This window comes from Hemiscyllium ocellatum, chromosome 3, assembly GCF_020745735.1.
Source record: "Hemiscyllium ocellatum isolate sHemOce1 chromosome 3, sHemOce1.pat.X.cur, whole genome shotgun sequence".
Lineage (NCBI taxonomy): Eukaryota > Metazoa > Chordata > Chondrichthyes > Orectolobiformes > Hemiscylliidae > Hemiscyllium > Hemiscyllium ocellatum.
The window spans coordinates 111,031,542-111,058,616 of record NC_083403.1 but is presented as its reverse complement, the minus strand read 5'-3'; the positions used below and the strand labels follow the sequence as shown (position 1 = coordinate 111,058,616).

Genomic DNA, 27,075 nt, shown 5'->3' with positions numbered 1-27,075 from the left:
CCGCAGATGTCTCTGTTGCTGCCGGGGGAAGGGAGGGATCGCCTGATCTCGCCTGTTGCGAACTTCATGATTCTTTACCTTTGGTCATTTAAAAATGCACCAGACAGCTAAAGTTTGATGCAGAATGACCAAAGCTGCTGGGAAAAGGCTATCTTAAATAGTTTAGAAAATGAGGAGAGGGTAGGTTCCCCACTTTGCCTGGGTCCTGGGCAGAGCTCACCAGACTCAGATGTACTTTGTCGCCACCATCTTGAATCTCAATGTCTGTTTTGTTAATGCTCTTTGACACCTTATGTATTTCAATTTGATCTCTTCTCATCCTTCTAAACTTTGATGAATATAGATCTAAACTGCTCAACTTCTTCTCACAAAACAAGCTTTTAATTGCTGGAACTAATCTAGTAAACCTTTTCTGCGTTGCCTCCATTGCAATTACGTCCTCACTACTACTATGCTGCTTTTCTATTGAATTTTGGTGAAACCTATAGTGATTAGGTATAAGCTTTTTGCCTACGCTCAATTAAGTCCTCCATTTTTCAGTCTTGTGGGATGTGGGTGACACTGGCTAGCCAGCATTTATTGCCTATCTATTGGAGTCAGCTATTACGAGGGGGCATAGCTTTAAATTAAGGGGTAGTAGGTATAGGACTGATGTTAGGGGTAGATTCTTTACTCAGCGAGTCGTGAGTTCATGGAATGCCCTGCCAGTAACATTGGTGGACTCTCCCTCTTTATGGGCATTTAACGGGCATTGGATAGGCATATGGAGGAGAGTGGGTTAGTGTAGGTTAGGTGGGCTTGGATCGGTGCAACATTGAGGGCCGAAGGGCCTGTACTGCGCTGTATTTTTCTATGTTCTATGCTCTTGAGAATTTGCTGGTGAACAGCTTTCTTGAACTACTGCAGTCCATGTGCTGAAGGTAGACCCACAATGCCATTAGGGAGGAATTCCATGATTTTTTATCCAGTGACAGGGAAGGAATGGCAACATATTTCCAAGTCAGGATGGTAAGTGGCTTGGAGGAGAACTTGTAGGTGGTGAAGTTCCCATGTATCTGCTGCTCTTGAAGCCACTGTATTTATATGGCTAATCTAATTCAATTTCTGGTCAATAGTAACCCTCAAGATGTTGATATTGGGAGATTTAGTGATGGCAATACCATTGCATGTCAGAATCAGTGGTTACGAGCTGAAAGTGTGTTGCTGGAAAAGCGCAGCAGGTCAGGCAGCATATAAGGAACAGGAAATTCAATATTTCGGGCATAAGCCCTTCATCAGGAAATCGGTGGTTAGATTGTCTATAATAGTAGATGGTCATTGCCTAGCAGTTGCATGGCTTGAATGCATCTTGCCAGGGCTTGTTGCACTTCAAAATGGACTGCTTCAGAACAGAGGAGTCATGAATGGTGCTGAACATTTACAATCTTATGGTCATTTCCAGAAATCTGAAAAAATCTGATTGGACCAGCCTACCTTGAAGAAACATATTTATTCATGGCCAATTCTGAAATTACTGAAAGCATCTCAGCAGAAATGCGTCTCTGATCATCAGTGAATGAATTAATGATTTTGAATGAATGATTTTAATGTCATATGTATTTTACAGTGAGAAAAACCATAAATTATAGTGAAAAGCTCATCCACTGTTGCCATGATCTGGTGCCATTTTGAATTGTTTAAGAATAAGTAAAGAAATAGAAAGATATCGCTTAAAAAGAGTCCATCAGTCCTGAGCCAGCTCATCATTAATGATGTCGGCACTACCATCTCTTCTCCACCACGTTGCAACCATCTACAGCTGACTCAAACAACATTGAAGTCTCCACTCTTCAGGCAACACTTCTTGCCGCTGGGCCAATTCTTGCCACCATTTGCATTGGACTCACCAAGGTCAGAGTTACATCTCTCAGCATTGGGCTCACCTCAATGTCACTGTGATGCCCTTCTGCCACAGCTTCGCTACTGCCAGTGCTAGACCCAACCAATAATGAGGTTGCCAATCCTCAGGTGCCATCTTTGATTGCTAGGCCTATCTTGCCACCATTGCCTGCGTTGATGTAGCAGCCGCTGATTTCTACACCAATGCATGCGCTAGAAAGAATTAAGTGAGGGCTCACCCGAGCCCACGCTAGGCTCATTTGTTGCCGCCACGATATCCACACTGGCCCACTCAAGATCACGCTGGGCTCACTGAAATTGGAAAAGGAGACTGAATAAAAGTGAGAATGTGGAGTAATCAGATCTTATTGAATGGTGGAGCAGGCTATTGAGGCTGAGTGGCCTACTGCATATGCTGAAATGTGAGATGAAAACAGCAAGTGCTGGAAGGACTCAGCAGATCTCACAGCATCATGAGACAAATCCAAAGGTCAGTAGGCATTCCATCTCCAGTTCAGCTCCACAAAAATCACTTGTGCGCAGCTTAATCCCAAATCTTTCAGTCTTGGTCATTCATTCCCTCTCTCTTTTGCTTTTCTTCCTCTCTTTACCTGCTTCTTAATCTCCTATATCAAACACAAACTTCTGACTCTGGGCTTTCCGACATGTTACATTTTGCTAGGCAAGATAAAGACATCAAAGAAAAGGAAATTCTGTATGATCCAGGGACAAGCTTGCTCTAAGACATAATCAGGGAAACTATCCCTTCTTACTACATGCACCAAACTGCTCACTTGCTAACATGTTTATTGACATTGATAGATGCTAACTGAATTTACTGCTGCAAATAAAATAAGTCAGTTTTAAAAAATAGAGAAAAATGTATGTGGCACTGTCTTTAAATATAAATCAACTTCATATGAGCCCTAAAAATTGTAAATAGGCAAATACAATTGTGCCTATCACAAAATTATACTAATACATATTACTTGCCATCAGCTACCTACAAGACCTCAGCAGTGGACTAAGTGTTATCGAACAGAATTTGAAACCCATCACATAGGAAATATGAATGCAGAGGCTGAATTAGATAGGTGTTAACTATGGTCTTAAAAGAAAGACAATGAGAAGCACAGATAATGGAATTCAAGCTTGTGACCTTGTCAACTGAAGACATAGATATCAATGATGGATGTTTAAAAATGCACAAGAGGTCAAGATTAGATGAGGTAGGTAACTTGACAGGTGACAGTGGAGGAGATTGCAGAGATAGGGAAGGTTGAGGCCATGCAGAGATGTAAAAAGTGTAGGTCAGTGGGCCCAACAGAAAATGGGTGAATGGATCCTTGTGAAGACTATTGTCGGGGACAGAGCTTTGGGTGACCCCACGTTTACAAAAGATAGAATGTAGGAAGCCCACAGAAGTGTATTTCTTTGGTTAAATCTTGGAGTTGTATCAGCATGCTTAAGTGTATTGAGCTGCAAGTAGAAACTGTCTGTCTTAGTGATGACATGTATAGATGGTCAGCAACAACTCAGGATCATATATAGAACTAAAGATAGATGTCAGAGGTAGTTTTTTTACTCAGAGAGTAGCAGGGGCATGGAACGCCCTGCCTGCAATCTAGTAGACTTGCTAACTTTAAGGATATTTAAATGGTCCTTGGATAAACATATGGATAAAAGTGGGATCGTGTAGGTTAGTTGGGCTTCAGATGGTTTCACAGGCTGGCGGAACATAGAGAGTCAAAGGGCCTGTACTGCGCTGTAATGTTCTATGTTCTATGAATGTGAACAGTCTCATCCAGAATTAAGATAGTTGCCATTCCTTCACTATCATCATACTAAAACTTGGCCAGATTCAGCACAGATCTGAAGCTTAAAAAAAAGTTGCGAGATGCCCTGGAAGCAGTAGATTTCTGTACTATCACAATTTATAATTTCAAGGCTCAGCACATTCTGCATTCCTTCATCATGATCCAGCTAGAAACGTGGCAAGGCATGCAAGGACCACAACTGAGCACACCTTAGAATGATGCATTAACCTGATGAACCAACAGTACAAGGCAACTTTGCATGCTAAATATCATAATGTTATAAAACATGACTAAGGGATTACACAATAAATAGGTCCTTCGGGAAAAACTCAATAGACCTATCAAATCTATTCCAGCCTGGTATTCTCTTTCATGTAATTAAGGGAAGAAAGTTTTTTTGAATAATAGCTGGAGCAATCATGGCACAGTGAAGATGATGAGTCAGTGATAAAGCTGAAATTGTAATCACCTTTAATCTAAAGTTCCAAAGGAACTTTTCTACTGCAGCTTCTTTTGAACACCCCAGTAACGTGGATATTGCTGTCTACTTAATGTAGTTCAATCCATATGATGTTAAAACATAATCATGGCAATGGATATAACAAAAGCTATGGAGCCTGATAACATTCTGCTGATAGCACATATATCAGCTTTAGCCAAGCTAATCGTCTAAAACACTGGCTTTCACCCAACAGCTATGATAGAAAATTACTCAGGAGGATACTATTCTGAAAAAACAAAACAGACTAAGCTAATCCAATTTATTACCACTGCACTTTAGGAAATATATAAAGGTCTTAGAAGTGATGTATATGAGGTTTACCAAGATGGTAACCTGGGAAGAGGGATTTCAGTTGTGAAACAAGGTTAAAAAATTGCACTCCTCGAAACAGAAAGGTTGTTATGATGAGGTAACAACGGAGAATCAACTCCTGTACTGATAATAGAGTAATAGAGACATAGAGCATGGAAACAGACCCTTCAGTCCAACTTGTCCATGCTGACCAGATATCCTAACCTAATCTAATGGCATTTGCTAGCACTTGGCCGACAACCCTCTAAACTTTTTCAATTCATTTACCCATCCAGATGCCTTTTAAATGTTGAAATTGTACCAGCCTCCACCACTTCATTTGGCAACTCATTCCATACAGGCACCACCCTTTGCCCCTTTGGACCCTTTTAAATTTTTCCCCGTCACATTAAATCTGTGCCCTCTACTTCTGGATTCCAATACCACAGGGAAAAGACCCTGTCTTTTTACCCTATCCATGCCCCTCATGATTTTATAAACCTATAATATGGTCACCCCTCAGCCTCCGATGCTCCATGGAAAACAGCTCTAGCTCAAATCCTCCATTGCAACATCCTTGTCAATCTTTTCTGAACCCTTTCAAGTTTCACAACATCCTTCCGATAAGAAGGAGACCAAAACTGCACACAATATTCCAAAAGTGGACTAACCAATGTCCTGCACATACTCAACATGACCTCCCAACTCCTATACTCAATGAACTGACCAATAAAGGAAAGCATACCAAATGCCTTCTTCACTATTCTATCGACCTGCGACTCCACATTCAAGGAAATGTGAATCTGCACTCCAAGGTCTCTTTGTTCAGCAACACTCCCCAGGACCTTACCATTAAGTGTATAAGTCCTGCTCTGATTTGCTTTTCCAAAATACAGCACCTCACGTTTATCTAAGTTAAACTCCACCTGCCAATCCTCAGCCCATTGGCCGATCTGATCAAGATCCCGTTGTACTACACCTCCAATTTTGGTCTCATCTGCAAACTTACTAATTTACCTCATATGTTCACATCTAAAATCATTTATATAAATGACAAAAAGCAGTAAAGCCAGTCCTGATTCTTGCAGCACACCTTGGCCACAGGCTTCCAGAATGAAAGGCAACCCTCTACCACCACCCTCTGTCTTCTACCTTCTAGCCAGATCTGCATCCAAATGGCTAGTTCTCCTTGTATTCCATGAGATCAACCTTGTTAATCAGTCTACTATGAGGAACCTTGTTGAACACCTTACGAAGTATATATGGATCACACCCACCACTCTGCCCTCATCAATCCTCTTCATTACTTCTTCAAAAAACTCAATCAAGTTTGTGAGACATGATTTCCCACACACAAAGCAACATGACTCCTATACTCAATGCTCTGACCAATGAAGGAAAGCATACCAAATGCCTTCTTCACTATCCTATCTACCTGTGATTCTACTTTCAAGGAACAATGAACCTGCAATCTAAAGTCTCTTTGTTCAGCAACACTCCCTAGGACCTTACCATTGAGTGCACAAGTGCTGCTCTGATTTGCCTTTCCAACATGGAGCACCTCGCATTAATCTCATTTAAACTCCAGTTATCCTAATTCAATCTAGCCCCATTTGCCAGCATTTGGCCCATATCCCTCTAAACCCTTCTTGTTCATATACCCATCCAGATGGCTTTTAAATGTTGTAATTGCACCAGCCTCCACCACTTATGACTGAAATGTTGATTCTCCTGCTCCTCGTATGCTGCCTGAGCTGCTGTTCTTTTCCAGTGCCACAATTTTTGACACTTTTCAAACAGATATGTTATTCTAAATTTGGTTTTCTTTTGTTTGTGTGTAAATAAAGCCTGTTTTGTTTAAAACCAAGTGGTTTAACCAGCTGCCGTTGCTCCTGGAATATTCACTTTACATCTTGCTTAAAACAACGAGAAAAGTTAGGGTCTAGGCTACCTTCTTGAATTGTTTTAAGGGGGTCTGGCCTGGTCCATAACGTATCTCAGGAAGGATTTACTGGCATTGGAGCGGCTCTAGAGGAGGTTCACGAGAATGATCCCAAGAATGAAAGGCATAACAAATGAGGAATGTTGGAGGACTCTGGGTCTATACTCGATGGAGTTTAGAAGGATGAGGGGGGATCTAATTGAAAGTTAAAGAATACTGAAAGGCCTGAACAGAGTGGATGTTGATAAGATGTTTCCATTAGCAGGAAACAGACTGGGCACAGACTCTGAGTAAAAGGAAGATCCTTTCGACTGGAGATGAGGAGAAATTTCTTCAGCCAGAAAGTGGTGAATCTATGGAATTCGTTGCCACAGAAGGCTGTGGAGGCCATGTCTTTGAATATATTTAAGACAGAGATAGATTGATCCCCTTGACAATCAAGAATCCAAGGTTAAAGGGAGAAGGCAGAAAAATGGAGTTGAGAAACGTATCAGCTATGATTGAATGGCAGAGCAGACTCAATGGGCTGAATGGCCTAATTTCTGCTCCCATGTCTTCTGGTCTTACATCAAACACACACAAAAAATAAAGTGTATCTGTTTTAGACAGTGAAAATAAGTTAGACAGCATTGTGCTGAGTGGGAGAAAGTGAGGACTGCAGATGCTGGAGATCAGAGTCGAGAGTGGGGTGCTGGAAAAGGACAACAGGTCAGGCAGCATCTGAGGAGCAGGGGAAGTAGATTCCTGATGAAGGGCTTATGCCTGAAATGTTGATGATTCCTGATGAAGGGCATATGCCCGAAACATCAATTCTCCTGCTCCTTGGACGCTGCCTGACTTCCTGTGCTTTTCCAGCACCCCACTCTTGATAGAGCTTAGTGACCTTGAGGTACAGCAAACTGTGCTTTAAACAGCATCTTATCAATCAGCAAAAATTACATACCTTTAATACTGTGATAATCGTGTATTTATGCTGTAAATAAAGCATAACATTGATGTGTATAACCCCTGCATTATGTTTCTCATACTTACTATGTGTTTTTAACATTGATTTAGGAGGTGTACTGATGTTTTTAAGTAGATTTTGAGGGATACTGATGACTCAAAACTTCGCTTGATCAGGGTTTATGGCAGTTATGCATACATCTGATTATCCAGAATATTTGATCAACTTGCACACTCCTTGTCCTATCGGTGCTCATTAATAAAGTGTTTGCTGAATTAAATTCTTAACCTGACATTACTGCTGTTTAATGGTTGACTTGTATTCTTAGCATTAGCAGAGTATGGAGTTGGCCATTTGGTCCTTTGACCCTGCCCTGCCTGTCAACATGATCATGACCAATCGTGCAACTTAGTACCTTCGTCCTGCTTTTTCCCCGTACATTTTTTAATCCCTTTGGCCCCTAGGAACCATATTTAAGTCCTTCTTGAAAACTTTCAAGGACTTGGCTTGCCACTTTCTGTGGCAAAAAATTCCACAGGTTCACTATTCTCTGGGTGAAGAGATTTCTCATCTCTGTCCTAAATGGCCTACCCATAACCTTAGACTATGATCCCTGGTTCGAGTCTAGCTGTTTGTCAGGAACATCCTCCTCATTAGAATTTTATACATTCTGAGATTTCTCCATAATTCTTCTAAACTCCAGCAAATATAGTCCTAACTTATCTGGTCTCTCTTCATTCATCATTCCTGCCCATCACAAGAATCAGTCTGTTAAACTTTTGTTGCCACTCCCTCCATAGCCAGAACACCCTTCCTCATATCTGGAGACCAAAACTACACAGAATGAGCCGGGTGTTCACTTACCAAAGTCCTGTACAATTTCAGCAAGTTTAAATATTTTTGTCTTAGTGAATGGCTAGTTTTTGCAAATTACCTATTCACCCAGTGCTGTACTCTGAGCTAATGAAAAATACAGGAAGGGAGAGGGACAATTCTAGTTCTTATTGTACAAATTCATTTTGCCATCTCTATCTGCTCTGCTGCTCAAAAACAACTGTTAAAGTATAGTCCAGTGTATATTCTGGAATCTGGCTTCACTGCCTTTCTGAGCTGGTTAACTTGTGAACGTTTCATCACCCAATATGTGAAATTATCATCCATATAAAGTAAATTGAAAATGCAAATTTCTTGATGTTGACTCAGTTGCCTTGATTTGATGTCTTCAGATAAAATGGTAATCACAATGCAGATAGTATTGTTTGTTTTACACATGGGTCTCACAAGGTTTGCCCTAATCTGTGATCACATTAGCACTACAGCTATTTTAGGTCCATATTTCTTCCATTTTAAACAGGTACACTAATCAAATGATGGAAGTTAAAATTACCATAAAGGTAAAGTTTCCATAGCCCTCGTAGAGCACAGGGCTGTTCTCTCATTAGAGAGAGAGAGACAGACAGACAGACAGACAGACAGACAGAGACAGACAGAGAGAGAGAGAGACAACTGGTGGTGGTTTAGCTGGGGAGTCACCATACCTCAGGCAATGGGAGAAATTGGGAAGGAAAATCCTTCATAGCAATGTCAGCCAGTGCAGGAATTGAATCCACAGTGTTGGCATTACTCTGCATTACAAACCAGCCACCCAAGCTAACCATTTTCACAGTCCATAATTATCACCATTGCAACAAGGTTAAAAGGTGGCAGAGAGATTTTCAAACTGATAGAGTTTTTTTGTAAAGGAGATAGAAAAAGTATATTCCTACTGCAGATTGGGTTAAGATCTGGTGATCTTTAATGCAAAATCATTGGTAAAAGATCTAGAGGGAAGGTAAGATATTTACTTTCATTTGGAATTGTTGAGATTTGGGATGTTCAACCTGAAAGGTTGGTGAAAGCTGATTCCATTAATAATTTTAAGAAAGATTTAGGCAAGCGGTGGAAGAAGAGGAGCTTTCAGGATTTTAGTGGGCGGCACGGTGGTTAGGCACTGCTGCCTCACAGCGCCAGGGACCTGGGTTCAATTCCCGCCTCAGGCGATTGACTGTGTGGAGTTTGCACGTTCTCCCTGTGTCTGCGTGGGTTTCCTCCGGGTGCTCCGGTTTCTTGCACAAAGATGTGCAGGTCAGGTGAATTGGCCATGCTAAATTGCCTGTAGTGTTAGGTTAGGGGTGTGGGTAGGTAAGGGGTAAATGCAGAGGTATGGGTGGGTTACGCTTCGGCGGGTCGGTGTGGACTAGTTGGGCCGAAGGACCTGTTTCCACACTGTAATCTAATTTATGGACAGAAGGCAGCAAAGTGGACAAAGCATGACTGATTTTTAGCCAGCAAAGGGACAATAGACTGAATAGTCTCCTCCTGTGTTGTCAGCTTTCAAAATTCTGTGAAATTTCTTTCAACACAAGAGTAGAATTGTCCCTGTCAGCGCATGATGGATTATGACATGAATGAGCTCCAGCAAAATTGAGTTCAATTGGAAAATTCCCAGTGACTGAAGACCTCACTCTCAGATATGTATGGTTATTGAGGGGACAGTTAGCTAAAAATAATACACGGACAATCATACCTACTTTTTCAATATATACGTTCTAGTGATAATCCTCATAATCTGCATTTTAATCAATTGTTTTCATTTCCAAAACCTGTATTCTTATATTTGTGAAATAATGTTCTATAATTATTTGTAGAGGTTGATCATCTGCTAATCTTTCATTTTGTTCTCCTTCTCTGTTATTTCTTTGTTCACTGGACACCGGGTATAACAAAACCAGAATGAGTTGGAAAATATATACATAGACAGGTTCACATTGAGAAAAGGTTTGTTTATGTTTCAGCTAGGATCATGAACTAATGTTGGCAAAAGACACGTTCCTTGATTCTTAACAGTTTTGTTCTACAATCAGCCACTAGGAGGTGCAAAAAAGCAGCCGGGAAACTCGGTACTACATGTGGTGATAGGGAATCACTTACTAGGTTTTTTTCATTTCAAAAATATACTTTATTCATAAAATATGCATAGAATAATTTGATACACTGTACATTAGGTAATGCCATTCATATTTCCACATTTACATACACAGCTCCGAATTATCATTATTACATACAGATCAGTGCATTTCTCACTCATATATTGAGCTGAGGTGTCAGCAGAGCCCAAATGACTGCATGGGCCCCCTGCTTTTCTTTACTAGGTATGGGTCTCGAGAGCTCTATTGTTGCAAATTATAGAATCAAATTGATGTATTACATGATGCACTTTAAAAGATATGTGCAGTACCTTAACATACAGGTGATTTTTTTTTCGCGAAGACTCTTTTCTGTCCAAAAATGTGCAGATTAGGTAGATTGGCCACACTAAATTGCCCATAGTGTCTACGGATGCTTAGGCTAGGCGGATTAGCCAATGAAAATACAGGGTTACAGAGGGGTGGGTCTAGGTTGGATGCTCATTGGAACGTCAGTGCTGACTGGATGGGTCGAAAGGTCTGCTTCCATACTGTAGGAATTCTATGATAGGGTCAGAATTGGCATCATTGTGAATTATACCTTGCTGTCCCATTATGTTTACTATCTGAGTAAGTTCAGTGGCTGAAACACTGTGACCTCATGAAATAAATCTCAGTGATAACAATTCGGCATTTACAGCTAAATCACCATCCCTCTTGCTGTCGCCCTCACTGCAGAGAAGAACCAGTTGCTGTGGGAGAAGATGATCTTCAGCTTGCCATTGACAACGAGTAACAAAAAAAAGGAAGGGAATGGAAGGCAACACAGTACATCCTTCACTTTCCACACAACAGGAAATTCACAACTTTTTCCAAGTTTACACAAATACCCACCCTTTTTTTAACCCCATTTCCTCCCCTCACTTTCCTGACTTTCTTTCTATACTCCCGTTGGTCTACCTTCACCTATTGTCCTCCCCCCCCACTTTCATCCCTCCCACCTCCCCTTCTTTCATCACCTCCTCCTCCTCTCCCACTTTTCCCCTCATCCCTTCTTTCTCAACCCTCCCCCACTGTCTCTCTCACCCCCCCCCCCGGCTCTCCTCCGACTTTCAATCCTTGGATTCATTTATTCTCCTCTTGCTCGCCTTCAGTGCCACCCTCCTCCCAGTTTGAGCACAATCCCTCTCTCCACACCGCCTGCCCTTTCTCTCTCCCTCTCCCTCTCCGTGGGCCGCTGGGAGCGTGACGTCAGCTGAAGGAGGGAGTGTGTGTTCCGGTTCACGAACTGGGACCAGAGCAAATCCTGATCGAGACGGAAAAAGAGTAGAAATGTAGGACAACGGAGAGACTGAAAGGAACGGACTGGTTTACCTTTGAGAAACTTCCCCCGAAACTGGGGCCAGACGCCAATTGAAAGCAGCCAGCCGGAGAGGGAGGAGGAGAAGAAGAAAGCCGGGCTGGAGTCGGGGCTTTGAAATTACTCGCTTCGATTAGATATCAGGTTGAATGCCCGGCCCGCTGGCGCCCACCACGGTTGTTTCTCTGCGGGTGGATGGTTGGAGGCGGCAGGCTTCAGGAACCGGGGCAGTGAATACAGAGAGCCTCTGGCTTGTCGCCGCCCGGATAGCCAGCCAGGGGAACGGGGGAAGAGCCTTCGCCTGGAACCGCGAGAGCGCCTCACCTCGACAACCTTCAGCGGGATTCGCGAGACCCCCGCACTGAGAACCTTCCAGGGGAACCGCGAGGCTCCCTCCCCCCGCGACCGCGAGAGCCCCTCTTCCCCCTCGAGAACCTTCCAGGGGAACCGCGAGACTCCCTCCCCCCGCGACCGCGAGAGCCCCTCGAGAACCTTCCACGGGATCCGCGAGACCCCTTCTCCCAGAAGCCCCTAGGAATCGCTACCTCCGCCCGGACCCGCGAGACTCTCTGTTCCCCTCGAGAACCTTCCAGGGGATCCGCGAGACCACCCTCTACCCGAAACCCTCTGGAACCGCGAGACCACCCACCAAGAGCCTTCTCCTGGAACCGCGTGACCCCCCCGGGAGTCCAACCGTGCCGCCGACCCCCTCGGAGCCCGAGACATGTTTAACTGCATTCCGCTGTGGCGGTGCAACCGGCACGTCGAAGCGGTGGACAGGAGACACTGTTCGCTCCTCGCCGTCCCTGATGAGATTTATCGCTACAGCCGGAGTCTGGAGGAACTGCTGCTCGACGCCAACCAACTACGTGAACTGCCCAAAGTAAGTACCGAAACCGCAGCCCCCAACCCGTGTTTTATTTGTTTTGCTGGCTTGACTTTTCGTGGTTTAAAAAAGTACCAACGTTGCACCTGATCTCCGCTGGAGGCGCTTAAAATTGTAAGCTTGTATTTAAGGTTGTTTTTTTTTAAACAAAACTGCGCACGAAGTAAAGTTACTCTAGCAAAAAGAAGCCTAAGAAGAAGAAAAAAGACGTAAATTTCAGTTGACTTTTGCTCTAGGGATCCAGAACTGCCATCGGTATTTGTTGACATTGGCCACTGTGATTTGTGGGTTGGTGGTTGGGGGAGCGGAAATCCTGAAATGTCAAAGACCTGGCAGGGTTTACTTCTAATTGGCAATAAGAATGATTTACAAGTTGGCTTTTCTTCCTGACACGTCTTTTATATTCAGTATTGATTTGTCTACTTAGAGGGAATCCCACGTTTTACACCTTGATTCAGTTTGCGAATAGCTTTTAATCGCCAGTAATACAAATGAAACTACAATACTTCTGTATTGAAAGACAGGATTGTCACTGGCTGGGATATGGAACTAAAGATGGGTTGTTGTTCCAGAAACTGGAATGATAACAGACAGACTGCTTCTTTACTGCTGGGATTGGGTGTGAACCTCATTCTGACCAAAGTGAAGAAATCTTTTTATTTTAAATGATTGAATACAAATTTGTCTCAACACTCAACTTCCTAATTCCCAAGAAGGAAGATGCTTGTTCATTCGCAATTTTGCTCATGTTGCTGGGTGATTTGTGTGGGAGATGGTATTTTAAAGTGTTAAGTTCATTCCAAAGTGTTTCGCCAGGTAATGGAAGCTTTATTATTCATTTAGACAGTGTTAGATTCTCTTTTCTTGAAATGTTTCAATTTAGTTCCCGATAACCTTGGGAAAAAAAATTACCCTAAATGAAATGTGCTTTAAGAAACAATTGATTCAGGTATCAAGGTTTCCAGGCTGAGTCAGTTTTCTATAATACCAGCAAATGAAGCCAAAGGTTAGATTTGGGCTCCAGGCAATAGTGACTGGTTTTCTAAACACAAGTGTTTTTACTGAAAGTTGTATGCAAAACAAAATCTACCAACTAAAATATGATGTAAAAAACAACAGAAGAAAAATATTGTTAGTGATATTCATCTTGGGCTTGTCAATGTAAATGTGAGAATGTCAAATTTCAAAGAGACACACAATTTATACTGTGTGAGAAAAGGGTGTTGACTGGTTGGTTAGTGAATTCTGGTCAAGTTGTCATGGAGAATGTGCCAGGAAAATTTTGTCCCCTGTGCTTGTGTTGCATTCTTAGTGGCAATGTTGCAACTAAAGTCGACTTCCTGGTTCACAGAAGCCTTTCGTCACGTAATATAAATTGTCGTGCCAGTTGGGATTTGGTATTTTTTGTCTGACCAGATGAATGCAAGACAGAAAATTTTAACTGCATGGCTTTGTTTTCAAGGAGCACTCAAGTTTTGTACAATGGAGAGATTGATTAAAAAAGCTCAATGAATAAAGGCATGCTTGACCAAATGTATTGAATTCTTTGAGGGAGTAACAGACATTGTAGACTTTTGTAATGATTTAAAAAAAAGTCTTCAGTAAGTTGAATCATGTGGCCTCAAGGAGGAAATGTAGTAGAATGGGATAAGTGGTCACAAACAGTAGAGAAATTGTGCTTCAAAGGTAATAACTCAGACTAGTAGAAAGTAGGATTCAGGTATGTGCATATACATCATTTGTTCATTCTTTGTATCTGCATCTATGGATGACATGAAAATATGGTTGATGCTGAGAAAAACATTGACAGAGAGACAAAGTGCTCTACAATCTTGCAGGAGGACAGATCTACCAGGTTCTAACTTGCGGAGCAAGCTCAGGAATAATTAATTCCACCTTTATCCCATATTCCAAGAATAGATGTGCAAATAGCAAATTAATTCACTATAAATCTGACATCTGGTGCAATTTGGTCGGATGGATAATCGTGCTACTTCCTCTTTGGAAAATGAGAGTCCAACTTGGGTAAAGGTGCAAAGGGATCAAATGTTATTGATTCACTAATTGCTGGAAGTAACAATTCAGGCTGCAAAAACCATAAAAAATTATCTTTGATTTGATGGCAATCATTCTGTTAATCTGTGGCTGCTCCTGGTTACCACTCAAACATATTTTCTCAACTTCATTCTCTAAGTGGCTGATGTTCATTTTGGCCACCTCCTTTTGTATATTTAAAATAGTCCTCCTTATTTGTCCATTTTTATATTACTTGCTACTTTATCATCGTCATTCATTTTCTTGCTCTTTATTTTCTTTTTGGTCATCTTTGTTTACTTTCAAAACATTTCCAATCCTCTAGTTTACCACTAATCTTGGCCTGTTGAATGTTTTTTCTTTCAATTTGATATTATCCTTAACTTCCTTAGTTAGCTATGGTTGGTTTATGCCGTTCATAGAATACCCTTCCTCACTGGTGTAAATCTCTGATGTGAGTCATTTACAAACAATTTTTGGTTTCTAAATGATAAGAAAACCCAAGCCTAAAACAAGACAAAGAATTTGGTATGTTATGATTTTATCTACTTTCCTGTATGCCTCATAACCTGAACAAGGGAACTATAGATCGGTGAGTCTAAACGTTGGTGGGCAAATTGTTGAAGTGAATCCTGAGGGACTGGATTTACATATACTTGGAAAGGCCAGGACTGATCAGGGATAGTCAGCATGGCTTTGTGTGTAGAAAATCATGTCTCTCAAACTTGATTGAGTTTTTTGAAAAAGTAACAGAGGATTGATGCTGGGTCCTCTGCTTTTTGGCATTTATATAAATGATTTGAGTGTGAACATAGGAGATATAGTTACTAAGTTTGCGGACAACAGCAAAATTGGAGGTGTAGTGGCTAGTGAAGAAGGTTACCTCAGAGTACAACGGAATCATGATCAGATGGGCCAATGGGCTGAAGAGTGGCAGATGGAGTTTGGAACAAAGAAAATTTACAGCCCAGGAATAGGCCCTTCGGCCCTCCAAATGCACTGTCCAAACCTGTCGGTCAATTGCTTAGCATTTATATCCCTCTACTCCCCACCTACTCATGCATCTGTCCAGGTGCATCTTAAATGAATCTACCATGCCTGCCCCTAGCACCTCTGCTGACAACGTGTTCCAAATGCCCACCACCCTCTGTGTGAAGTACTTGCCAAGTGTATCCCCCTTAAACTTTCCACCTCTCACCTTGAAAGCATGACCTCTCGTTATTGAATCCTTCACCCTCGGAAAAAGCTTGTCTCTATCCACCCTGTCTACCCTTCATGATTTTGTAAACCTCAATCAGGTTCCCCCCTCAATCTCCTCATTTTTTCTAGTGAAAATAAACCTAACCTACTCAACCTCTCTTCATAACTAGTACTTTCCATACCAGGCAGCATCCTTATAAACCTTCTCTGAACCCTCTCCAAAGTGTCCACATCCTTTTGGTAATGTGGTGACCAGAACTGTACACCGTATTCTAAATGTGGCCGAACCAATGTCTTGTACAATTTTAACATGACTTGCCAGCTCTTATACTTTAATTTGTATAAATGTGAGGTGCTGCATTTTTGGAAAAGCAAATCAGAGCAGGACTTGTTCACTTAATAATAAGTTCTTCAGATTGTGGCTGAACAAAGAGACCTTGGAGTGCAGGTTCATAGTTCCTTGAAAGTGAAGTTGCAGATAGGTAAGATAATGAAGAAGTCTTTTGGTAAGCTTTCCTTTATTGGTCAGACCATTGAGTATAGGAGTTGGGAGGTCATGTTGCCAGACATTGGTCAGGCCACTTTTGGAATATTGTGTGCAGTTCTGGTCTCCTTCCTGTCGGAAGGACGTTGTGAAACTTGAGAGGGTTCAGAAAAGATTTACAAGGATGTTACCAGGGTTGGAGGATTTGAGCTATTGGGAGAGGCTGAATAGGTTGGGTTTGTTTTCCGTGGAGTGTTGGAGGCTGAGGGGTGACCTTTATAGAGGTTTATAAAATCATGAGTGGCATGGATAGAGTAAACAGACAAAGTCTTTTCCTTGGGGTTGGGGAGTTCAGAACTAGAGGGAAAGAGGGGAAAGATACAAATGGGACGTAAGGGGCAACTTTTTCACGCAAAGGGTAGTGCGTGTATGGAATAAGTTGTCAGAGGAAGTGGTGGAGGTTGGTTCAATGGCAGCATTTAAAAGGCATCTGACTGTGTATATGAATAGGAAGAGTTTAGAGAGATATGGGCCAAGTGCCGGAGATTGGGATTAGATTAGGTGAGGGTATCTGGTCAGCATTGACGTGTTGGACGGAAGGGTCTGTTTCCGTGCTGTATATCTCTATATTTAATATGTAAAGATCAATGGAAGAAATAGAGGCTTTTGAAACATTGATGCGAAGACAGGGATTTTGGGTAATCCAAGATGGAGGACATGGAAAAGGTTGTGGTTGTGAAGTAGCTTTTTTTTGAGATATTTTCAGTGTTGGAGCTGATTTTCTTTAATTACTGTTTCATATGCTGTTGCATTCTTTTGGAATTTTGCCGGGCGCGGGGGGGATATCAAAACAACGGCCCTTTAAAATGGAGGAAGACAGACTAAGGACAGTGACCACATGGGCACTGATTCAAACCGAGAAAGACCCACCAGTAACCTGCATTGCTGCTGCCTTTTGCTGACTGGTTTCAAGTATCTCTGGACATCAGAGTTTATTTTAAGAAAAATAGACAGCGAAATTCACAGCTAACCTTGGAGAAACCTGTGTGTGGGAGCTCACAGTAGGGGAGCAGCTAAGTGCCTTTTTAAAGTGTAAACTAACTTATTTTCTTTTGTAAAACTACAATTGAGTGGACTGAGTTTTTTTTTTGATTAAAAGTTGTTATTGAGATCTGTCTCTTGTTTGAAATTGTAAAATATAAAAACATAGGTACTAATCCTGCATCAGAGCAGTAAGACTGGGCCTGTAGAGGGTTAAGGTGCAAAGATGGCCTTTAGTAGAGTGATGTGCTCTTCCTGTCTGATGTGGGAGGTTAGGTAGAGTTTCCATGTTACTGATGATTATGTATGCAGAAAATGTTGAGTTGTGAATCTGATCGGATTGCCTCTAAGTGTTGCCCCAACTGACCCAGGCAATGAAGAATTTTACAGAGCAAGGAGGTGTGATGGATGGCAGTTGCAGGGAGGGAGATACTCTGCAGGTATAGTCAGGTAGAGGGTGACCTTGACAAAAGGTAGGAAATGGAGAGTGCAGGAGTCTCTTGTGGCTATCCCATCTCAAACAAGTATGCTGTTATGAAAAATGTAGTGGGTGATAGTGCTACATCTAGCCAGGTTCCTGGTACTGTGATTGGCTCCAATGTAACGAGAGGTATGCCAGTTTCCAAGCGATCGATTTGTGATGGGGACTCTCGAGCTAGAGATGCAGGCAGATGTAGGAAGTTAGGCAGGAATTTAAAAGGAAGGTCCTCGAGGTTAGTAATATCTGGATTACTCTCTATGCCACGAGCTAGCGAAGGTAGAAATAGGAGAATGGAGCAGGTGAATGTGTGGCTGAGGAGCTGGTGTAGGGGAGAAAGATTCACATTTTTGGATCATTGGAAGCATCCTCTGAGGTAGAAGTGACCTGTCTGAGAAGGATGGATTGTACCTGAATTGGAAGGGGACTAATATACTGACAGGAAGATTTGTTCGAGCTGCTCAGGAAGATTTAAACTAGTAAGGAGGTGGGGGTGGCACCCAGGAAGATAATGAGGAAAGTGATCAGTCTGAGACTGGTGCAGTTGTGAAAACGAGTAAGTCAAATAGACAGGAACAAAGTAGAAAATGAGGTAGGATTGATCAATTTAAAGTGCATTTTTTTTCAATGCAAGAGGCCGTTTAGGTAAGGCAGATGAACTCGGGGCATGGTTAGGAATATGGGATTGGGATATCATAGCAATTAGAGATGTGGCTTAGGGGTGAACATGTGGCAGCTTAATGTTCCAGGGCATAAATGCTATTGGAAGGATAGAAACGGGGACAAGAGCAGGAGTGGCATTTTGGATTGGGGTGACATTACGGCTGTACCTAGGGAAGATATTCCTAGGAACATGTCCAGGGAAGTTATTTGGGTGGAACTGAGAATTAAGAAAGAGATGATCACCTTATTGGAATTGTACTGTAGACTTTCCTCGACTGTGCAACTGAAAGAGATAAATAGCTAATAACTGAATTTGTGTGGTACTGTTAGAGATGTTATCTCAGGTAAAGCTATCTGAGAATTAGGCCTTTGTGTAAACATTGGAAGAAATGCATGGATTAATTTAAAAACATGGTACTTAATAACTAAATTCAATATTATAAAGGAGTGAGATATCTTGTTTACAGATGAAAAATGAAACTGGCCTGAAGAAATAAATGGTGCATTAGTCCTTAATTTCAATGATAACAGCTAAGATTAGTCGATCCACAAACAAACTGTCTATTTTAATCCATCCTCCCCATTAAACTGCAGCTTGTGACGCGTTCCACACAGTGGCTAAAATTGATAAAGTTTCCGATTAAATGTCATTTGAAGCTGGACTATTGAGTACAAGTTCAGAATTCGATTTCCACTCTTCAGACTTTCCTGTTCCCTCCAGTAATAATGATTTCCTACATACAATGATGTTTTGTACTACATATTGTTGCTCAAATGAGATCTATTTGTTGATGGCTTATTGTGAAGCTAAGAGGGTATTTTCAATTTTTTCAAGTTCATCTGAGCTAGTATAAGCCTCTGTACGTTGAGACATTGACTTGTTCTTGAGTTTTATGTGGTCATATTAAGAAATGATCAAATTGGAAAAGTCTAATTTGCATGGTGGAAGAAGCAACACTATGGTCAGTTCCACCAAATTAGTCCATTTTTTGTCAGTTATCTTGTATCCTCTTTGTTCCCATCTAAACGCACAGTACAATAAATATATTGGACGCTCACTTAATCCTCCATGAACGTTATTAACTGAAAGAGTTTTCAGTGCACCTGATAAGGAACCAGAGATGGATAGAGGTAGAAGGTGTGGCTGAGGAAGGAAAATCAGGCTAAGGTGCTGGGTAAAATTCAAACAAAATGAATAGGGAGAATTAGAAAGGTTGCAAGTACTTGAAATGAGTATGTCATCTGGTTCAGATGGAATGCATCCTAAATGCCTGATCAAAGTAAGGGTAGAAATTTTGGAAATGCTGGTCCCAGTTCTCGAATGCAGAAATGACACCAGAGGACTGGAGAATTCAACTGTTACCTCTGTTCAAAAATGAAGAGTCAGCAAAAAAAAAATTACAGGACAGTCACTTAATGGTACATTTGGAAACTGATCCAGTAGAAAATGAACAGACATATGGACAAGTGTGGACCAATAACTGTGAATCTGCACACATTTAAGTGAAAATCCTGTTTCGTTAACTTGATTTGATTTTTACTATATCATGGAGAGGGTGGACTATTCAGTTGCTTGTTTTTAATTTTCAAAAGGCATTGCATCTTAGCCTTTATTTGCAAAATTGAAGCCCATGTGATAAAGGGAGCAGGAGTAGCACGGATACAAAATTAGCTGAGGAACAAAAAAAAGTGTTGGTGAATGACTGTTTCAGAATGGAGAGCGATAAATGTATGATTTATTCTCATTGCTAACCTTGGTTCATGGGACTATCTCAACTATGACGTAGTATGGGGTATGTTTGCTCTCATCATCCTTTTTTTAGGGTAGGGTTCTACAGGGGTTCACTTGGTCTGATACGGTTGAAAAAAACATTTGCTAGCCTAATGAGAAGAGGCTTTTGTCTGAAACTAGATATAGTTAATTGCAGGTTAGCAACAAGTACAAATCACACCGATATGATAAGACCTTGTTACAAAGACATTGAATGGAACCCAGATGTTAGCTCTTAATCCTTTTGAGGTTCTAAGCTTTCTCCCATCACGTTAGCATGTTATCATAGTAGGTGATGCTTCAGACATTCCTCAGTATTAACCCTTTCAGACACTTAGAACCATAAACAACACTACACTGTGAGGTTTTCCAAGGTTTCAGTACAAATACAGAAGACTTTAGTCAACCTTTGAAAACGCAAGTTTGGTCCTAGTTGGAATATTGTAGAACATAGAAAAATACAGTGCAGTACAGGCCCTTTGGCCCTTGATGTTGCGCCAATCCAAGCCCACCTGACCTACATGAGCCCACTATCCGCCATATGTCTATCTACTGCCCATTAAATGCCCATAAAGAGGGAGAGTTCACCGCTGCTACTGGCAGGGCATTCCATGAACTCACGACTCGCTGAGTAAAGAATCTACCTCTAACATCTGTCCTATACCTACCACCCCTTAATTTAAAGCTATGCCCCCTCGTAATAGCTGACTCCATATGTGGAAAAAGGTTCTCATGGTCAACCCTATCTAAACCCCTAATCATCTTGTACACCTCTATCAAGTCACCCCTAAACCTTCTTTTCTCCAATGAAAACAGCCCCAAGTGCCTCAGCCTTTCCTCATACGATCTTCCTACCATACCAGGCAACATCCTGGTAAACCTCTGCACCCATTCCAGTGCCTCCACATCCATCCTATAGTATGGCGACCAAAACTGCACACAATACTCCAGATGCGGCCGCACCAGAGTCTTATACAACGGCAACATGACCTCAGGACTCCGGAACTCAATTCCTCTACCAATAAAAGCCAGTACGCCATATGCCTTCTTCACAGAACTATTTACCTGGGTGGCAACTTTGAGATCTGTGTACATGGATACCAAGATCCCTCTGCTCATCCACACTACCAAGTATCTGACCATTAGCCCAGTACCCCATCTTCTTGTTACTCTTACCAAAGTGAATCTTTTCACACTTAGCTACATTGAACTCCATTTGCCACCTTTCTGCCCAGCTCTGCAGCTTATCTATATCCCGCCGTAACCTGCCACATCCTTCCTCACTGTCAACAACTCCACCGACTTTCGTATCATCCGCAAATTTGCTCACCCAACCTTCTAGCCCCTCCCCCAGGTCCTTTATAAAAATGACAAACAGCAATGGTCCCAAAACAGATCCTTGCAGAACACTGCTAGTAACAGCACGCCAAGATGAACCTTTACCATCAACTACTACCCTCTGTCGTCTTCCAGCCAGCCAATTCCTAATCCAAACCTCCAACTCACCCTTAATGCCATACCTCCGTATTTTTTGCAGCAGCCTACCATGGGGAACCTTATCAAATGCCTTACTAAAATCCATATACACCACATCTACCGCTTTACCCTCGTCCACCTCCTTAGTCACCTTCTCAAAGAATTCAGTAAGGTTTGTGAGGCACGACCTGCCCTTCACAAAACCATGCTGACTGTCCTTGATCACATTATTCCTATCCAGATGTTCATAAATCCTATCCCTTACAATTTTCTCTAAGACTTTGCCCACAACAGAAGTGAGACTCACCAGCCTATAGTTACTAGGGTTATCCCTACTCCCTTTCTTGAACAAGGGAACCACATTTGCTACAAATGTGTTGCTGGTCAAAGCACAGCAGGTTAGGCAGCATCTCAGGAATAGAGAATTCGACGTTTCGAGCATAAGCCCTTATGAAGGGCTTATGCTCGAAACGTCGAATTCTCTATTCCTGAGATGCTGCCTAACCTGCTGTGCTTTGACCAGCAACACATTTGCAGCTGTGATCTCCAGCATCTGCAGACCTCATTTTTTACTCAACCACATTTGCTATCCTCCAGTCTTCTGGCACTGTTCCTGTAGACAACAAGGACATAAAAATCAAGGCCAATGGCTCTGCAATCTTCTCCCTTGCTTCCCAGAGAATCCTAGGATAAATGCCATCAGGCCCAGGGGACTTATCTATTTTCACCCTTTCCAGAATTTCCAACACCTCTTCCCTACATACCTCAAAGCCATCCATTCTAATTAATTGTTGCTGATGTGAATATTGAGTCACAATGTCCTGTTCCTGAGTGAATACTGACGAAAAGTATTCATTCAGTGTCTCCCCAATCTCTTCAGCCTCCACACGCAACTTCCCACTACTATCCTTGACTGGACCTATTCTTACCCTAGTCATCCTTTTATTCCTGACATGCCTATAGAAAGCCTTTGGGTTTTCCCTAATCCTATCAAACAAGGACTTTTCATACCCCCTCCTTGCTGCTCTTAGCTTTCTCTTTAGATCCTTCCTGGCTACCTTATAACTCTCAATCGCCCCAATTGAACCTTCACACCTCATCTTTACATAGGCCACCCTCTTCCCTTTAACAAGGCATTCCAATTCCTTATTAAACCACGGCTCCTGCACACGAACCTTTCCTCCCTGCCTGACAGGTACATACTTATCAAGGACACTCAATAGTTGCTCCTTGAACAAGCTCCACATATCGATTGCACCCTTCCCTTGAAGCCTACTTTTTCAAGCCACGCATCCTAAGTCATGCCTCACCACATCATAATTTTCTTGCCCTGCAGTGCACACTTATCCCTCTTCATCACTAGAGTAAAAGTCACCAAATTGTGGCCACTGTCCCCAAAGTGCTCACCTACATCCAATTCTAACACCTGGCCTGGTTCGTTACCCAGAACCAAGTCCAGTATGGCGTCACCTCTTGTTGGCCTGTCTACATATTGTGTCAGGAAACCCTCCTGCACACATTGGACAAACACTGACCCATCTAATGTACTCGAGCGATAGCTTTCCCAGTCAGTATCTGGAAAATTAAAGTCCCCCATAACAACCACCCTATTACTTTCACTCTTTTCCTGAATCATCCTCGCAATCCTTTCTTCTACGTCTCTAGGACTATTAGGAGGCCTGCAGAAAACTCCTAACAGGGTGACCTCACCTTTCCTATTTCTAAGCTCAGCCCAAACTACCTCGGATGGCGAGTCTTCATCCATCGTCCTTTCCACCGCTGTAATACTATCTTTGACAAGCAATGCCACACCTCCTCCTCTTTTACCACCACCTCTGACCCTACTAAAACATTTAAACCCTGGAACCTGCAACAGTCAATCATGTCCCTGTTCTACCCATGTCTCCGTAATAGCCACAACATCGAAATCCCAGGTACCAACCCACGCTGCAAGTTAACCCACCTTATTTCGTACACTTCTCGCATTGAAGTATACACACTTCCTGTTCATAGGCACCCTCCTTCGAGATTGATGCCATGTTCCTAACCTCCCTACACTCCAGGTCCTGCACCCTAAAGCTACATTCTAGGTTCCCATGCCCCTGCAGAGTTAGTTTAAACTCTGCCAAAGAGCACTAGCAAACCTCCCCCCAAGAATACTGGTGCCTCTCAGGTTCAGGTGTAGACCATCCTGTTTATAGAAGTCCCACCTTCCCCAGAAAGAACCCGTTATCCAGATACCGGAATCCCACCCTCCTGCACCATCCCTGTAGCCACGCATTTAACTGCTCTCTTCCCCCTATTCCTCGACTCTCTATCACGTGGCACGGGTAACAAACCAGAGACAACAACTCTGTTTGTTCTAACTCTGAGCTTCCAACCTAGCTCCCTGAAAGCCTGCCTAACATCCTCATCCCTCTTCCTACCTATGTCGTTGGCGCCAATGTCGACCACGACTTCGGGCTGCTCCCCCTCCCCCTTAAGGACCCGGAAAACATGATCAGAGACATCACGTACCCTTGCACCTGGGAGGCAACATACCAAACGTGAGTCTCTCTCGCCCCCACAAAACCGCCTATCTGTGCCCTGAACTATTGAGTCCCCAATAACTATTGCTCTGCTCTTCTCCACCCTTCCCTTCTGAGCAACGGAGACAGGCTCCGTGCCAGAGGCCTGAACCCCATTGCTTACCCCTGGTAATTCCCTGCACTGGCTGCTTCCTCCCAGTCCCCCTCACTGTCACCCATCTGTCTGCAATTTTAGGCACCATGTTGGGTACAGAAGGTATTGAAGAGAATCATTTTAAGCACTGAAGGATCCCCTTTGAGTGGGAAAAGGTAAGGTTTAATCAAGATGTTTAAAAGTGTGAAGTATTTAGATGAATCTAATAAAAATAACAATTTCCAATGGCTGAAGGATTAATAACCAAAGAACCAGGAGTGATGGGAGGAAAGAATAACTTTGTACACAATAAATGCACTGCTTGATACAATGGTGAATACAGATTCAGTGGCAATTATAGGGTCATAGAGATGTACAGCACTGAAACAGACCCTTCAGTCCAATCTGTCCATGCCGACCAGATATCCCAACCCAATCTAGTCCCACCTGCCAGTATCAGGCCCATATCACTCCAAACCTTTCCTATTCATGTACCCATCCCAATGCCTTTTAAATGTTGCAATTGTACTAGCCTCCACCACGTCCTCTGGCAGCTCATTCCAAACATGTACCATCCTCTGTGTGAAAATGTTGCCTCTTTTATATCTTTCCCCTCTCACCCTAAACGTATGCCCTCTAGTTCTGGACTCCCCCACCTCAGGGAAAAGATATGTATTTATCCTATCCATGCCCTTCATGATTTTGTAAAACTCTATAAGGTCACCCCTCAGCCTCCGATGCTCCAGGGAAAACACCCCCAGCCTCTCCCTATAGCTCAAATCCTCCAACCCTGTCAACATCCTTATAAATCTTTTCTGAGCCCTTTCAAGTTTCACAACATCTTTCTGATGGGAAGGAGACCAGAATTGCATGCAATATTCCAACAGTGGCCGAACCAATGTCCTGTACAGCCTCCATATGATGTCCCAACTCCTTTACTCTATATTCTGACCAATAAAGAAAGCATACCAAATGCCGCCTTCACTATCCTATCTACCTGCGTATCCACTTTCAAGGATCTATGAACCTGCACTCCAAGGTCTCCTTGTTCAGTAACACGCCCTCGGACCTTACCATTAAATGTATAAGTCCTGCTAAGATTTGCTTTCCCAAAATGCAGCACCTCACATTTTTCTGAATTAAACTCCCATTTGCCACTTTGGAAAGATAATTGTAAGAGAAATAGTTACATAGAGGAAAGAAACATGAAGTGAGACTAGATAAGCGAGTGGGCATTGGCATGATGGGTAGAATGGCCTCCATCTGGTGCACGTGATTAAAGAACAAACTTCATGTCTTTTAGGTTCATATAGCTCATTAATGTGTCAAAGTGTATAAAAGTCTGAATTCCAGTTTTTGAGCTTTCCAACCACTAACCTTCCAAAAGTCTAGGCTTTATTAAAACATCTGGTCATAGTTTTACAATGTTCCTGTCATACCTTTGTTGTGACTTGAACATTTTCACTTTACATGGTACTTATGCCAGGGTCATGTATTGAATTCATTCAAAATGAAATGAAATTTTATTGTTAAATTGAAAACATCTGCTCGTCCTCACTAAGTATTCATTCCATTATATATGAATTAACTAATGAGTTAGTGACTGGTGACTGTCACCAGCATGTCATTTGTTTTGAGGTTACGGTTTGAATCCTGATAGTCATAATATCCTATTTGTACATTTCCTTGAATTAGGAGTTGCTGGGAAAGGACAGATTTGTTGAGGCCTTTTATCTTGCACTAATGACGACAATTCATGAGAAGCACCAAGAAATGATACATGCATGTAAGATTAGAATGTAGTTGAGAATTTTCTTCCGAGAGTAGTGTATCTGTGGAATTCTTTACCTGAGGTGCTGGGTCACTGATTATATTTAATGCTGAGATAGATTCTTAGTTAATAAGGGGACAGTGTGTTGTGGAGAAAAAGGCAAGAAATTGCAATTGAGGATTAACAGATCAGCCATTGAATGGTGGATCAGACTTGATAAGCTGATTAGCCTGCTCCTGCTGTAGTGTCTTATCCTCATATGGTCTAATCGAAGCTTGGCAGTTAATTGTCAGCCATCAGTAACTGGTGCATTCTCCAGGCACACTTTACCAATCAGATTTCACTTGTAAATCAGTCAGCACTCTCTTGCAGTATAAATGTTGTTTTCCCTTTACTTTGCTATTTATTGCAAATTGTCTTGATGAGTGCAAAGCAAAATGCTTAAATAAAGTACATTTTTTCAGCAATACTTCACTTCTGATCGACGGAATTACTGTTTTCTAAATAAAGTGGAAAATTGTGAAATACAGTGTCACTTCTTCCCATAATATCTAGTTGTTAAGCATTTTCACCATTGACCAGGGAACTTGGTCAATTAGAAATTGAAATTCAGCATTCATTGCTCAGTTTATTTGATAAGATTTCTTGTTTAACTTCTAGAATTTGCTGTGTTTGGGGAAAATCATTGCCTGATTGTAATTTCTGTCAAACTGAACAAATAAGTTCGGACTTTGCTTTGATTACTGAAGGAGGGTGGTACGGATCAAACCATAAACAGAAGTAACTGAATTGTTTTTGAACTTGGAAGTTAATTACTTAAGGTGTGTTCTGCATTATGTATTCATTTGTTTTAAATACACAAGCAAGATAAAGGTTTAATTATTTTCCAATTTGTAACCCTATACAGAGGTGACCAATTTACATTAAAG

The 27,075-nt window shown here is 42.0% G+C and overlaps 1 protein-coding gene across 3 annotated transcripts in view; it reads left to right on the top strand.

Annotated features, from left to right (window-relative positions):
* Positions 1–11,572: 11,572 nt before the first annotated feature.
* The window catches only part of lrrc1 (leucine rich repeat containing 1), a 184,290-nt gene continuing 168,787 nt past the window's right edge, over positions 11,573–27,075 (top strand). For 2 of the 3 annotated variants that reach the window (XM_060852839.1, XM_060852831.1), the window contains exon 1: positions 11,573–12,564. In XM_060852839.1, coding sequence (XP_060708822.1) covers positions 12,406–12,564 — 159 coding nt within the window. In that variant the 5' untranslated portion in view covers positions 11,573–12,405. The remainder of the gene's footprint in view (positions 12,565–27,075) is intronic. The other variant, XM_060852854.1, reaches the window with a different exon arrangement.